The sequence below is a fragment of the Anabrus simplex genome, chromosome 3, assembly GCF_040414725.1.
Source record: "Anabrus simplex isolate iqAnaSimp1 chromosome 3, ASM4041472v1, whole genome shotgun sequence".
NCBI lineage: Eukaryota > Metazoa > Arthropoda > Insecta > Orthoptera > Tettigoniidae > Anabrus > Anabrus simplex.
The window spans coordinates 185205260-185220210 of NC_090267.1; the positions used below are offsets into that span (position 1 = coordinate 185205260).

The 14951-nt window shown below is 38.8% G+C and overlaps 1 protein-coding gene across 8 annotated transcripts in view; it reads left to right on the forward strand.

The window, feature by feature from the left end:
• Window positions 1-14951, forward strand: part of LOC136866132 (SWI/SNF-related matrix-associated actin-dependent regulator of chromatin subfamily E member 1) — a 221649-nt gene that overhangs the window by 45021 nt on the left and 161677 nt on the right. For 7 of the 8 annotated variants that reach the window (XM_067142826.2, XM_067142827.2, XM_067142823.2 and 4 more), the window contains one exon: window positions 8173-8217. The exons of the other annotated variant lie outside the window; for it this stretch is intronic. In XM_067142826.2, coding sequence (XP_066998927.2) covers window positions 8173-8217 — 45 coding nt within the window. The remainder of the gene's footprint in view (window positions 1-8172; window positions 8218-14951) is intronic. 8 annotated transcript variants of the gene reach the window in all.

Below are 14951 nucleotides of genomic sequence, written 5' to 3' on the forward strand. Positions count from 1 at the left end.
TTCAGATCATGGACATTCCCCATCTTGAACAACTAGTATAGGAAGTATTGCTCTCTTACTTTTCCTTATGGCCCCAACTAATGTTAAGCAATGAATTTCATTCTGGATCCATATTGATGTGATAGTGTCCTCACTAATGCCAGTCCCATCTGCAGTAGATCATTTGAAAGTGGAATTGACGTAAAGAACACGTCACATTTCGTTCTGTCTTTCCTAGGTGTTGAACCATACATTTTACAATTTCATATTCACTGTTATCTGTGATATAATATCCAGGATTTTGCTTTGTGACAAAGCTTCTAAATTTGAGGTATAGAATATCTTGGAATCAGTGCAGACCCTAAGCTTGATCCCGAATTTACTTGATTTATTTGGCATATAAATCCTAAAACTGCACTTCCCATTATATCCATACCTGAGAGGCAAAAGGGCATATGTCCATTTTTTTGTGATTCCTAGTTAGAGCCATTTTTGTGTTTGGTATAATAGACCGCATCTATGAAATAAAGCCTATTGTCCTGTTGCTATTCCCTGTGGATCTAGAGTGTGACATAAAGGCGGAAGTCCAGAGTGCTTTTAGAACAGAAAAGGCGCATGTGGGTCATCCGCCTTTTGTAGAAAACTTTTTTGTGATGCATGGTCGCATTTGGCATATATGCCTTCTTTCTTCTAAGTAATTTCTCTGCAGGAAGAAAGAGTCAATAGACATTTTCCTTATGCCTACATTCTTGGAGCATGATAATGAAGTGTGTTTATTATTGTGAACATTATTATTGTTTCCTGTGTTACGGGAATATAAAAGACCAGCATTATCACATGCAAATTTGCATGAAAACAACAAGAGTGAAATATTATAAGCCATAAGGAGTTAAAAGTTTCCTGAGACTTGGGTGTTTGAATGTACGCAAAACGAATAGTTTTTGAAGAACGAAGATGATATTGCAACTTGCTCTGAAGCAAGCATGTGAAGCGAGACATAAATATACTGTATTTATGTTTCTTACTGAAGAGTTCCGTATTAGCCTACATTTTGTTACTGACTGTGCTTTTGTGGAGTTGCACTGTAATCACCAACTTTGATGCATAGAATGATGTAATACTAACTTCGAGACTGATTAAAATTAGATCCCATTAACATATGATGTATTATTAGTAATATCATTGTTATTATTACTGTTTCAGAGCTATTTATCAACATTAGACTTAGCTCCTAAACTTCCACTACATATATCGCGTCAGTTAATAGGAACCTTGGTGAAGGAAGTTCCAAGAAATAGACACAGAACTCATAAAGAAGTGGATAGTTCTACAGAGAGAAGAAAAATAACAAAACTCGACACACGGGGAAAATATAACATGAAATAATTCCTGTGTGTAAAATTATGTTTTTGAATACGCTGTGTTTCACTGACAAGTTTGTCAGGGTTTCTGGATGAATGGGGTAGTTACATGTGATCCAAGAGGGAAATCAACGCCAACCAGTAAAATACCAGACACAGTGATACAAAGTGTAAAATCTCGTATTTCAAAATACCCACAATAGGAGAGCCATTATTCCAGACAAAGGAGAAAAGAAGTATCTTGGGCCTCATCTTAATATTACAATGATGTACAGAGCATACATCAGAGAATGCAAGAAAAATAACATCCCTGAAGAAAATGTAGCCAAAGAATGGTTATATAGAAAGATTTCCAACAAAGATTTCAATCTCTCTTTCCAGTTCCCTAAAAAAGACACTTGCGACGGTTGTGACCGGTTCCAAAAACAGTTGAAAGATGCTATAAATGAGGAGAAGCAGAAAATTGTAAAAGAAAAAATCACCATATGGAAACTGATGGCAGGTACAGCTTTAAGAAGAAAGATTAAGAGGAATCAAAAGTAGATGCAAGGAAGAGAACAATCACAATGGAAACTCACCAACTTGGAGATTGCTGTGCCATGTTTTTGGGCTCAGTTGATCAGAACATGCCAGGTAAAAAAAGTCGCTAGTAGTCTATGAAATGCAATATAGCAATTTCAAAACTTTTGCATCTTTAACTGAAAAATATGGATCCTGTTTCAGAAATGGCAAGAAATCTACTACTGGTGAAATGTTTCTAATCTCAAGGTGTATGGCTTAAAGTTTCAACTGATAAACCTGGAATTATTGCCTACAAGACATCCTTCACAGACACCTGTTTTCAAGAAATTATCAGAAGACATCGTAGTAATGCTCTCCTGTTACCAAAGGAAATTCCGACCGTACAAAGCAGACCCAAACCCATTAGTTCAGCAAAATACACGGACCTGCAAACGTTAACGCGGTGGATTCTACGGCAGTACCGTGCATTTAACAGTGATCTCCCTTATCGAGAAGACTAATATCCTAGCGATGATTGATACTTCTACAGTCATAAATTGAAATTCTCTGGAGAACATTTCAGTCGGGAGAAAGTAATTAATTACAATCATTATCTTACAAAGAACTTCAGTAACAATAATAATGTGGAAGTGTGAAAAAAATAGTGAAAATTTTCTTAATGTGATAATTATTATAAAGTTTTATGTGTACTGTATTATGTTTTCTTGTTAACATAGCTACAGAACAGATATAAATTGATATTACAAACAGTTATTTACATGATACTGTATAGGCTTTTGGGCTTATGCCGTTTCGAGAAAATAAGGTGAAATTCGTAACGTTTCACAGAGAACTGTGCTCTGCGTCCTCAGAAGAAATTTCGACTGTCCACGAGAAAGGCTTCTTAAACAATGACGCTTTGAATTTGGACGTTACAATGGAAGTGGAAATGGTATGTTCATTCGCCACCAGATGGTCCCCAAGACGTGGCACAACGCTAGCGTTCGAAGCAGAAGCTGACCAAACCATCACAATCAGACTAAGCGGTTCACATAACGTGTTTGCGTAACATATGACATTGATAGGTGTATAATATAGACACAAGCCTGGAATGAAACATCTGGTGACGAGAAACATACGAATTTGGAAAACACTGAGACGAAATAACAATAGTGAAGGGACAGGGAAGGGAACTACCTACGTAAATTCTTAATGGCTGGCAACCAGGTATTACCTGATAGATAGCCGGTGTCCCTGTTGAAATTGTTAGGATTTCTACATATTTAAGCTATTGCCGATTTGTCTGGTTGGTTGAGATGAATATTATGTTCATGTTCTTTGATACAGGTACCAGTGAACTGGCATGTTTGGCCGATGTATACCTTACCACAATACAGGGCATTTCGTATACCCCAGAATGTGAAAGTGGGGACAATTTGTCCTTGGTTTTACTCAGACTGTGGGCAATTTTAGTGGCGGTGCCAAACACTGACCGCCTTCAGTACACCGAGAGTATTGTACCGGTTTACAGTAATGCCTTTTGGATTGAAGAATGCTCCTGCAACCTTCATGCGACTGAGCATAAGGTATTTTCAGAATATGTTGGAGATTTCTGCCAAGTGTATCTCGACAACATTTTAATTCACAGCAAGAATTTTCAAGAACACCTTGTACATCTGAGGAAAGTGCTGCAGTGACTGAATATTCATGGACTGACTTGCCAACTGGAGAAGTGCCACTTCGCCCAGTCCCACGTAGAATATCTTGACCATGTCCTAACATCTGAAGGCTTAGAATGGCAACTGGAGAAGAATCGAGCTATCGAAGAAGCTGAGCACCCGCAGACCAAGCGACAAGTATGTCAGTTCCTTGGCTTGTGTGGATGGTAGGCTATAGCAGCTTCGTGCCACACTTTGAAGAGAAGGCAATACCCCTCGCCAATCTACTCCGTAACAACCGCCCATTCCGATGGACCAGCAAGGAAGAGGCGATTCCAAGGCATTAAAAGTTGCGATATGTAATGCTCCAGGTCTAGAAGTAACGGGTAACTTCAAAACTCAACCTTACACTCAACTACTGAACATTTTTCTGATCCACACTGGAATTGAATTCATGTAATCAGTGTTGGAGAGCAACTTAATTTTCAAAGGAGATTCTAAGAAAGAAATTAATGAAAAGCTATCAGAGTAAAAGCTGAAAATGTTGATGGATATAGTCAGAACCTTCCAACAGAGGATAACCACTTTTATAATTTTATCAGCACATAAACAGCCAGTATCATGTTGCAAAATCACTTGATATAGTCTTTCTCATTTTCTAGAAATGCTTCCTCAAGATGTTTTCGTTGTTGACAGTAAATCTAGGCAGTGATGATTGCATACCTGTGAAACATTTTACAGTAGATGATGCCTTCATTGCCATACTAGATGCACAATGCTACTTTCCAAGGATAGGAACAAGCCTTTGATATTTTTGTAGTGCTCAGTCGTTGCTTTCTTCATAATGTTGATATTAGGCTACAGTATTTCATAACCAGTAAAAAGCAAGTGAAATGTACAGTACCCATGTTCACAAGTTTGGAACTTTGCTAATGGAGTACAAATTTCATACAATGATTGAATGATCAAGATTCATCATACTAACCAATTCTCAGATTGAAAAAAATCATTGTAAATTAAACTTCTAAGCGATCTTTGTCAAGTTTAAATGGTCTTCTTCAATGTGGAGAATCATTCATATCAGACCTTGGAAATAGTAAACATTTACAAACCACCATCTCAACCTTGGTGTAATGAAGCCATCAAGAATGTAAATCATCCGGCAGTCATTATGGGAGATTTCAACAGTAGGAGTACTTCCTGGGGGTATGGAGATACTAATTCAGATGGTCTATGTGTGTTAGAATGGTCTGAAACAGATGTTTTCCTTCTGTACGATGCAAAAGAGAGAGGCTCCTTTCACTCAGGAAGATGGAAGAAGGACACCAACCCAGACCTCTGTTTTGTTTCAAGGGACGAGCACGGAAGACCTTTACAATGCAGCAGGAAAGTACTGAACAATTTTCCCCGAAGTCAGCATAGACCAATTCTTCTAAAAACTGGCATTGAAGTCCCAATAATAAGATCAACACCTGTACCTCGCTGGAATTTTGAAAGAGCAAACTGGGAAGCGTTTACTAAAGAGTTGGATCACAATATTCAGTGGATTCCACCCAAACTGGACAACTATAAGCGATTTGTTAGTTTAACATGCTCCATAGCAAAGAAACGCATTCCCAGAGGATTTAGAAAAGAATATATCCCCGGATGGAATAGAAGATGTGATGAGCTGTACAAAGAATACCAAATCAGCAACAGAACAGAAGTCGCTGATGAACTATTGCAAAGCCTAGATTCTGCCAGAAAAGATAAATGGAATTCAATGACAGCAAGCATGAATTTCCAACACTCAAGCAGAAAAGCATGGACCCTTCTTAGAAAACTTGGTAGTTGTACTCCCAAATATATTAATAAGAGCTCAGAGGTATCTCCAGTAGATGTAGCTAAAAGAATCATCAAACTGTCCAAAATACCAGAAAATGTCAATAAAGATGAATCAAAAAACTCAAGAAAGAGCTAAAAACTAGGCTATCCTCGACTGAATCAACCCCCCAGTTCTCAGGGGAATTCACAACTGCAGAAATCTCAACAGCTCTAAAAGAAATAAAACCAGGCAAAGCAGCGGGAGTGGATGGGATATATCCAGAATTCCTGAAACATTGTGGACCTAGAACCCTACACTGGCTACTTATGTTCTTTAATGACATCTTAAGAAGTGGTAGGCTTCCATCTTTGCTTAAGAGAACTAAAATAGTTGCCATTCTAAAGCCCGGAAAAAGTGGAGATAGTCCTGAAGATTATAGACCAATAGCACTCTTAAGTATTTGCTACAAGTTAATGGAGAGAATGATGTACAACAGAATCTCAACCACAGCCTTCCAACGCATACCAACTGAACAAGCAGGATTCCGACCTAACCGAAGCTGCTGTGACCAGGTCTTGGCACTCATCAGCCACATTGAGAACGGATTCCAAGACAAGAAGAAGACAATCGCTGTTTTTGTGGACTTGACATCAGCTTATGACACCATATGGCGACAAGGCATGATTTTGAAATTCTTGAAGATCATTCCCTGTAAGAACCTCGCAACACTGCTGAACAACATGCTATGCAATAGAGCGTTCAAAATACATTTAAACGGCAATAAGAGTAAGCCCTATATACTAAACGATGGTTTACCCCAGGGATCAGTTCTTGCTCCTCTACTATTCAGCATCTATACTGCAGATCTTCCAGAAACTACTTCCAGGAAATTCATATATGCAGATGACATAGCTCTGGCTGCCCAATCGAGTGACTTCAAAACAGCAGAAGTTACACTCACAAAGGATCTCCATAACCTGAACAAATATTTCAGTACTTGGCGACTCAAACCTAACTTAAACAAAACTGAAGTAAGCTGTTTCCACCTAGACAACCAAAAAGCCAACTATGTACCTCAAGTCGAATTCAAAGGCCAAAAACTTAAGTATAACCCATATTCAAAGTATCTGGGCGTCACAATGGATCGGACACTTTCATATAAGCAACATCTCTCTAACACTGCAGCCAAGATAAAAACAAGGAACAACATATTACACAAGCTCAGTGGAACAGGATGGGGAGCAAACGCGACAGTACAACGAACATCAGCTCTTGCCTTGATTTATCCAGTTGCAGAATACTGCTGCCCTGTGTGGCTTAACAGTGTATATACTTCAAAAGTTGATACACAACTGAATGATACCATGAGGATATCAGGCACCATCAAATCGACACCCCTAAAATGGTTACCCGTTTTATCCAACATCCATCCCCCTCACATACGAAGAGAACTGGCTCTAGTAAGAGAATGGCAGAAATGTCACAGTAACCCTCAACTGCCCTCTACATCAGGACTGCAACCCTCAGAAACCGAAGAGATTAAAGTCCAGAAACCCATCATGGAAGTTAGGCGAGAAGCTCCTGGAAACACATTTTGATGCTGACGAGATCTGGCGCGAAGAATGGACCTCTTCAAATCCTGACCACCTGGGTTTAATCCACCATCCTTGTAGAGCTCCTCCTGGTTTCAACTTACCGAGAAGGGAATGGATATCTCTAAACAGAATCAGAACAAACCATGCAAGGTGTAAATTCTGGCTTCACAAGTGGGGAAAATCTGAAGACCCATTCTGCGACTGTGATAATGTGCCTCAGACCATCCAGCACGTTGTTATGGACTGCCCAAAAAGAAGATTCAGTGGATCCATTAAAGAATTACATAGTGCCTCTACAGAAGCAGTGGACTGGCTGAAAAGTCTGGACATTAAGTTTTGAATGCTGACTTGTAAATCACATACTTATTTAAGAAATATGTATTTACATGTACTTATAATGTATCCTTGTTTTTGCCATACGAAATAATAATAATAATTCATGTCAGACTGACCCTTCGTAATGAGAAAGCCATCTTCTTGCCATACTTTCCTTTAAAATGTTTCCCAATGACCAGCGAAAATGTTTACATTGACTTTAGATGCCTCTGCTCCTCTTTTAAACTCAAAAGGATGTCTGAAATAAATTATTTTTATCCACTTGATATTCCATTTTCTTTGTCCATAAAAGTTTAAAAATTCAGGGGATATTTTCACAATATTACAGTGCCAGTAATGACCTTCACCTCAAACAAGTGTCTTTCAAACATTTTAGCCATGGAAAACAATAATGGATTGAACTTGTGCATCAACTCTTAATTTGGACGTTTAATTTATACAAATAATTTTATGTATATTGTGTTGTCTGTAATTTGGATTAACTCAACATTTTTCAGCCTGACGTTATAGTCAGGCAGAGGTAATTATATACCAGTGATTTTTAAAATTTAATTGTGATATGGTGTGGAGGTTGTGATGATGATCTCATCCAGTAACTTAGTAGGTAAGGTACCATATTTTGTGATATGTTAACTTTGCTGAGAATGTATTTCTGATGGACATAAAGCATTTATTAGCTCTAATAAGTTAAAACTTTCTTTAGCATTAAAATTACACTATTTATGACAGAATATTTTAAGACTATTGGTGTATTGGTTTTAAACACACTTTTTAATTATGAAGATTATAGAATGTTGCTTTGTGTCCTATTTAGTTTGATAACCTCCCTGCTCCAAAATTCATATTCATGTTCCTATAACTTATTTTTATTTTAGCAAATGAATGATAACCCTTCCTGTAGACCAGTTTGTCATGAATTGCTTTTTTGTATTTCTTAGATTTGCTGTCAGCTGGTGCTCCTATGACATTCAACATATTGAAAGGTGAGCATCTGTTATCAGTAGCTCTATTTTTTGACGATTACACTGATGCACATTAAGAGTAAATATTATCTAAAATCAACCTAGTGTCTCCAGTTCTTTCTGTGCTTGGTATTCTGTTAGCAATAGATCAAAGATTTGGGATGAACCCTTAAGTTTTATGACGTTTGGTATATCGTATATTAACAACTCCAAAATTGCTTTTTGTAATGGCAAAACAACTGAGCAATGGAATCAAACTTAGATAAATTAATTGTGAGAAGTCTGAAGGATGACAAAGTGTCTTGAACACTAGAAAGTAGTTAGACTAGAAAACAGTGGACAGTGATTCACAAACCATTTGTAGTATTGCAGATGAATAAGATTTCAAATATTACTCTTCTGGTTGTATTCCAGTAAATGTGAAATTCAAGAACCCTCCATCCTTAGTGGAAGAATGAGAAATTATCCTAGAGAGAAAAAATGAATAGAATAACCATGTTTCCTTTTTACAACGATAGAGCAAATGTCATGGGATAGCGGAGCACTGATGCGCAGGTGTGTTGTCTGCGCACCACATGCCCCCTGTGCCAGCGGCAGTTGTATAGGAGACCTTGTGAGCAGTGGCTGTGCATGTGACAGGTGTAACATGGAACGTCATCGTGAGCTGACACCGTTCGAACGGGGTATGGTGATCAGTGCCTGACGGATGGGAAGTGCGATTTCGGAAGTGGTGCGGGAATTCGGCTTCACACCATCAACCGTGTCCAGGGTGTATCATGAATGGTTGAATGTGGGTGTCACCGTCCACAACAAACGAACGACCGGCCGTCCAGCCACCCTTGATGACCATGACCGGCGACATCTGAGACAGATTGCCAATAGTGACAGACGGGCAACCGTGCAACAAATCACGGCTCAGTTCAACACAGGCTGCGCTAGACACATCTCCCAGTGGACAATCCGTAGGAACATGGTTCTATGGGGTATGAGAGCCGGTGCCACACACGGGTGCCACTGTTAAGCCAGCGTCATCGGGCACAACGACGTGCATTTGTTGCCAGTCACCAGGGATGGACACTGGAACAATGGTGTAACATGGTATGGTCGGACGAATCATGATTTCAACTGCACCGTGCTGATGGGGGCACCGCGTATTGCACAGACCACATGAAGCGATGGATCCCGCCTGCCTTGAAGGTGTGGTTCAGGACGCTGGTGTCTTTGTTATGGTCTGGGGTGCATTTTCCTGGTATGGAATGGGCCCCCTAGTTGTTCTGGAAGAGACTTTGAATGGTACGCGGTATGTTGAGCTGCTCGGAGACCATCTCTACCCATGTTTGGCCTTCCACCGCCCAGACGGTTCTGCGGTGTTTTAAGATGTTTCAACGTGCCGCCACATTGCTCCCATGTCACCCGGGAAAGGTTCCAGGAACATGCAGCGGAGGTCGAACGACTGCCATGGCCACCCAGGAGCCCCGATATGAACCCTATTGAGCATATCGGCGATGTCCTGGAACGCAGGCTCCGTGCCATGGACCCTGCACCCATGAACAGACCAGTATTGGCGGCCGCTCTGCAAATGATTTGGTGTCAGCTGCGTTCAGAGGACTACCAGGGACTTGTCGATTCACTTCCATGGTGTCTCACTGCAGTTTGCAGGGCCAGAGAAGGCCCCACACGCTATTAGGTGACTATCCCATGACATTTGCTAAGTCAGTGTATAAACCAAGTATCAAAAAAAGTTTGTGCCGTATTTTTCAGTGAGAAATAATGACTTTGTAATTTCTTGCAAATGCATTTTATTCAGCAAAACAATCTCCTTCAGCTTCAGTTACATGTTCCCAATCGGACACAAGCTTGTAAATTGCGTGTATTTAAAAGTTCTTGTCTCTAGAAGCAAAAGATTGTCCTATGGCTGGCATGACATCTCAGTTTTGGAACCGTTGCTCAGAAAGTAAACCTTTATACACGGCCAAAAATCAGGTGATAGTCTGATGGAGCGATGTCTCGGCTGTAAGGAGGATGAGGTAGAAGTTCCCAGTCAAGTGTGTCAATTACCTCCGTGGTTGCTTTTGCCTTTGCTGTTGACTAGTGTTGGCTGCTTCTGATGCACTGCAGCTGCAACCCTTTGCAACTGGGACAAGTACACCTCGGTTATGATGGTTTTGCCACGCTCTGGGGGAATTCAAACTGCATAATACCAGTGCTGGTCCACTAAGTACAGAGCAGTACCTTCTGTTGATAAATGTTACTGTAAAACACCCATTTCTCGTCACATGTCAATAACTGGGCCAGGAATGGGGCTTTCTTGTAGCGTGACAGTGATAAAGAGCAAGTAGTGAACTGCTGGAGTTTGGTTTCCTCGTTCAAAACTTGAGGAACCCTACTTACTGTGCTTGCAAGTCTTCCCAAGGTTTTGCAGATGCACTCGAATGACATTCTGAACTCTCATGCAAGTCCAAGTTCCCTGTACATTTTATGTGAATCACGCTCGATGTTCTTGAGCAGGGCTTCATTGATATTGGATGGACATCCAGTTCAAGGCTCTCATCTCCCAATGCAAACCGACTGAACCACTTTTGCACTGTGTGCTCACTCACTGATGCCTCTCCAGACATGCAGCATATCTTTTGAGCAGCTTCTGCATCATTGGTACCCAATTTGAAAACACAAATCAAAACGGCTGTAAAACATACTTTGACACTTAAATGTTCACTTCAGGATTGTAGTGCCTAGAGAACTGCTTTTGACACGACCGACACACTGACAACTCTGCACTGGCTGACAGTTGACGTATCAACATCTGACGTCATACATACAGGATTGCTGACACCTGCCGTTTGAATTTCACTTGTCATCCCAACGGCACAAACTTTTTTTAGATACTTGGTGTATTTACATACTTTTCATTGTAGACCATTGTACTTTTCATGTACAATCTTCAAGTCTTTTTAAATAAGCCACGTCCACATACCTCATATTCACAGTAAGATTTGTGGCTACTTCTATGCCTTTTACTTTGGAACCATTAAAAAAAAAAAAAACAGTGTCTAATCATCAGTTCTTAGGTCTTCTGCTGCTTCTTTCATCTTTCACTGTCAAGTCTATTATCCTCCTACATACACTTTCCTCCCCCATTTGTTCGCATAACTCCACCCCCATTGGTTCATACATGCAAAAAGTGTTCCTTCCTAATAAAGGCTTTGTTTTCATAGCTAATGCACACATTCAACATGTTACCCCTAGCTGGTTCATGGTGTGAGTTGCTGTTGTCACATCCTAGTTTTTGAACCATGGGGAATGGTTTAGTGGCCTAGTAAGTGCTCGGGAAGGTCAGGATATCAGTTGCTATGGAATGGGCAGGAGATTTCCTGAGCCATAGGCCCTCCTTGTGGTCAGGTGACTAGAACTACCAAATCTACCAAGGCATCTGAACCATGAGTGTGAAATATTCCAGGAATAACATTAATGACAGCACTCTGCTTCAGTGAATTTTAGATTCATGCACACATTGTCCTTAGCAAGCCTGAGACTGATGAATATGGAGTAATTTCCATTTGATAGACCAAAGACTCCTTTGTATCAAATCACTAAATGAAATGGAATTTGGTCATCATCAGTGGGCTAATGGAAGGAACTGGCAGTCAGCAAAGAAGATGCATCTGGACAAGTAGGAGTTGAGGATATTTGGGAAAGGTGATATAACAATAGAGGGAAGATATATCTTTTAAAAGGTGTTAACAAGCTGGGGGAAAAATATGAAGTAGGACTATTCATTACAAAAACTGTAGCACACAACATAGTTTCTCTTGGTCATGAAAATGAAATGAATGGATAGGTTAGGTGATTGCAGGAATTAAGACTGGAATGGACTCCATGTATTCACCCTGTAAAGGACGAGATGCATTGAAGGAGTTTAATGAAGCACAGAGTGATGTATTAATCAGGGTCGGCAGCAAGGATCTTTATTCTTCTGGGAAACTAAAATTTCAAATTTTAGCAATAATAGTTGGATGTTTAATGTGATAGGCAAGATCATAGAAAATCAAAACCTAAAATACCTATTTCTGTTCTCAGTTCAGGAAACAGATTTTTTTATCTGGTACAGTCTATTCTTAATCGTATAGAAGACCTGACTGAGGGAAAGCCTTATGGATTCATCTCTCTTACCAGAACATGTAGTGGGCATGAAAAATTACTAACAATGGTATGATACTCATTTTAATACGCTCTGTCCCAAAGACTGTAGCTGTCAGTTAGATATTGGCCCCACTGAAAACTGGTTTTTTTTTTTTAATATCTTTGGATAAATTCATATTTGGAATTCCAATTCTGACAAATTAACATAATATTAAAATTGGTAACACTAGTTAACCATAGTACAACATTAGTTTTCCCTTCTTACTATCTATTCACCTAGTAAAGAAATATCTCCTGTTAAGGGGCTTGAGATTATACTGTCATCAGCTCTGGATATTTACTGCGAAAGAATAAATGCTGTATACACCACTACAGGGTTAATTACTTGGTTGGTTAAAAGGAAGTTGTAGGTTCTGAAAAACATTTAGACGTCCCTGATCAAAAACAATTAGTGATGAACACTAAACAAAAAATTATAAAAAGACATATTCATGCATCAAATTTGAAACAGAAGTACAATATCAGCACTAAATGGAATGGTTCATAATTTTCTTGATTATCATACATTGTGATTAAAGTAAATTAGTCTATTAGTCAAAGGAGAGCTTCAGTTTATACCTTAATTTTTCAGATTTTCAGTTGTACATCTGATATATTTCCGTGTTTAATCTTCATTGTTTATTTTTATGACTATTCTAGTTCACAATCAGAGAACCTAAATCCATTTAGTTCTTGGTTTCCTGCTGCCGAACTTGTCCAAATTTTTAATAATGCCTGCATAATTTTAAATACTCTGTGATATCAAAGGCAACATAATTAATAATAATATTGTTTTTTTACACTCAACTAACTACTTTTTTTACTGTTTTCGGAGACGCCGAGGTGCCGGAGTTTTGTACCGCAAGAGTTCTTTTACATGCCAATAAATTTACTGACACACTGTTGACGTATTTGAGCGCCTTCAAATACCACCAAACTGAGCCAGGAACAAACCTGCCAAGTTGGGGTCAGAAGGCCAGCGCCTCAACCATCTGAGCCACTCTGCCCAGCCTCGACATAATTAGTTTGAAATTGAACTGTAAACAAAGTTTGAAATTGAACTGTAAACAAAGTTTTTACATTTTCCATAACTATTAGACCTAAATTCTAGAAACAGACAACAGTTATTCAGTACATCATTTTTGCATAGCATTCAATCCGAAAAGAATCCATTTGAAGTCTGTTCCCCTAGAGCTGCGACCTCGTAGCTTCAATATGGATATGATTTATAGAAAGTTGAATACCAAAGACTTAGTATCTCTTAGCTCTACATCAGTGTAAAAATTGCAGTTTATCATGACATATTTGAAGGACAGATTTTAGTTAAAATTCATGCAAATTTTTGTTGTGAAAATCCTGTTCCTGACGTTTGCACGTAGAGTTCTTAATTATCTAGTATATTTGAGAATAAGAGGTTCTTTGAAGACTGTATCCAAATTGTGAGCTGGTTGCACAGTTATTTCTAACAAGGTGATTTTGAAAGATCGTATACTGGTATTATCTCAGATTTGATTTTTAATATCAGGGTGTTGATTTTTCCACACACTATGAAAACTGGACTAGTTCCCTGTTGAAAGATATTTGTGAGCTTCCCATTTCATAGGTAATAAATTTCATATTCCGTATTGAAGAGCAATATAGTGTAAAACAAAAGCTAAAAGTTTCCACCTATTCAATACTGTTTATTGTAACCTTTAAAATGTTACATATACTTGATGAAACTAGTTTCAGTCTTGCTAGAGACCATCATCAGTCAGATTCAATAAAGTTAAGGCAAGACATGAATTATAGATAAACTTCAGTGCAAGACATGTAAAGATTTGGATGTTAAACACTCGTCACGATCACACGTTTTTTGTAATTTCTCAGTTTTCTTCCAGTTTGAAGAATGCAACTAAATTCATGAAGATTTTTCAAGTGCTAGTATTTTAAGTGTTTCACCTGGTCTTCTGTGAAGTGCAATCTTCAGATTGGAAGAGAACTGAGAACTTACATAAGACGTGTGATCATGATGAGTGTTTAACAACCAAATCTTTACTTTTCTTGCACTGAATATCAACAACACACGCTTGCTTCATAAATTTTATCTATAATTCATGTCTTGCCTTAACTTTATATTGATTTTGACTGATGATGGTCTCTAGCAAGACTGAAACTAGTTTCATCAAATACATGTAACTTTTTTAAAGCATACAATAAATAGTACTAAATAGGTGGAAACCTTCAGCTTTTGTTTTACTTAGCTTCCAATTTGCAAGAAGTGCTCCTTATTATTTATTCATGTACCTCAAATTTTAGTTCATAGGATGATAAACCAGTTGTTTTATCAAGGATAAGAGCAGGCAATCGTGTAGAATACCCCAGGTTCTCCACTTTGAAAGGTGCTTCTGTCACTGCCTGTCCTTGCATAGGTAGGTTGTCTCAGCCTGTTGTCGCTTGACTGCTTGCATGTGCATGCATTATCAATCTGAAGTTGAAAAATGAGATTTAACCCATGTGCAGTTTTCTCTATTGAAGCTGTTATTGCTATAGAATGTTTGTTTGATGTGCTTCTTTATTAATACCTTATTGCATAA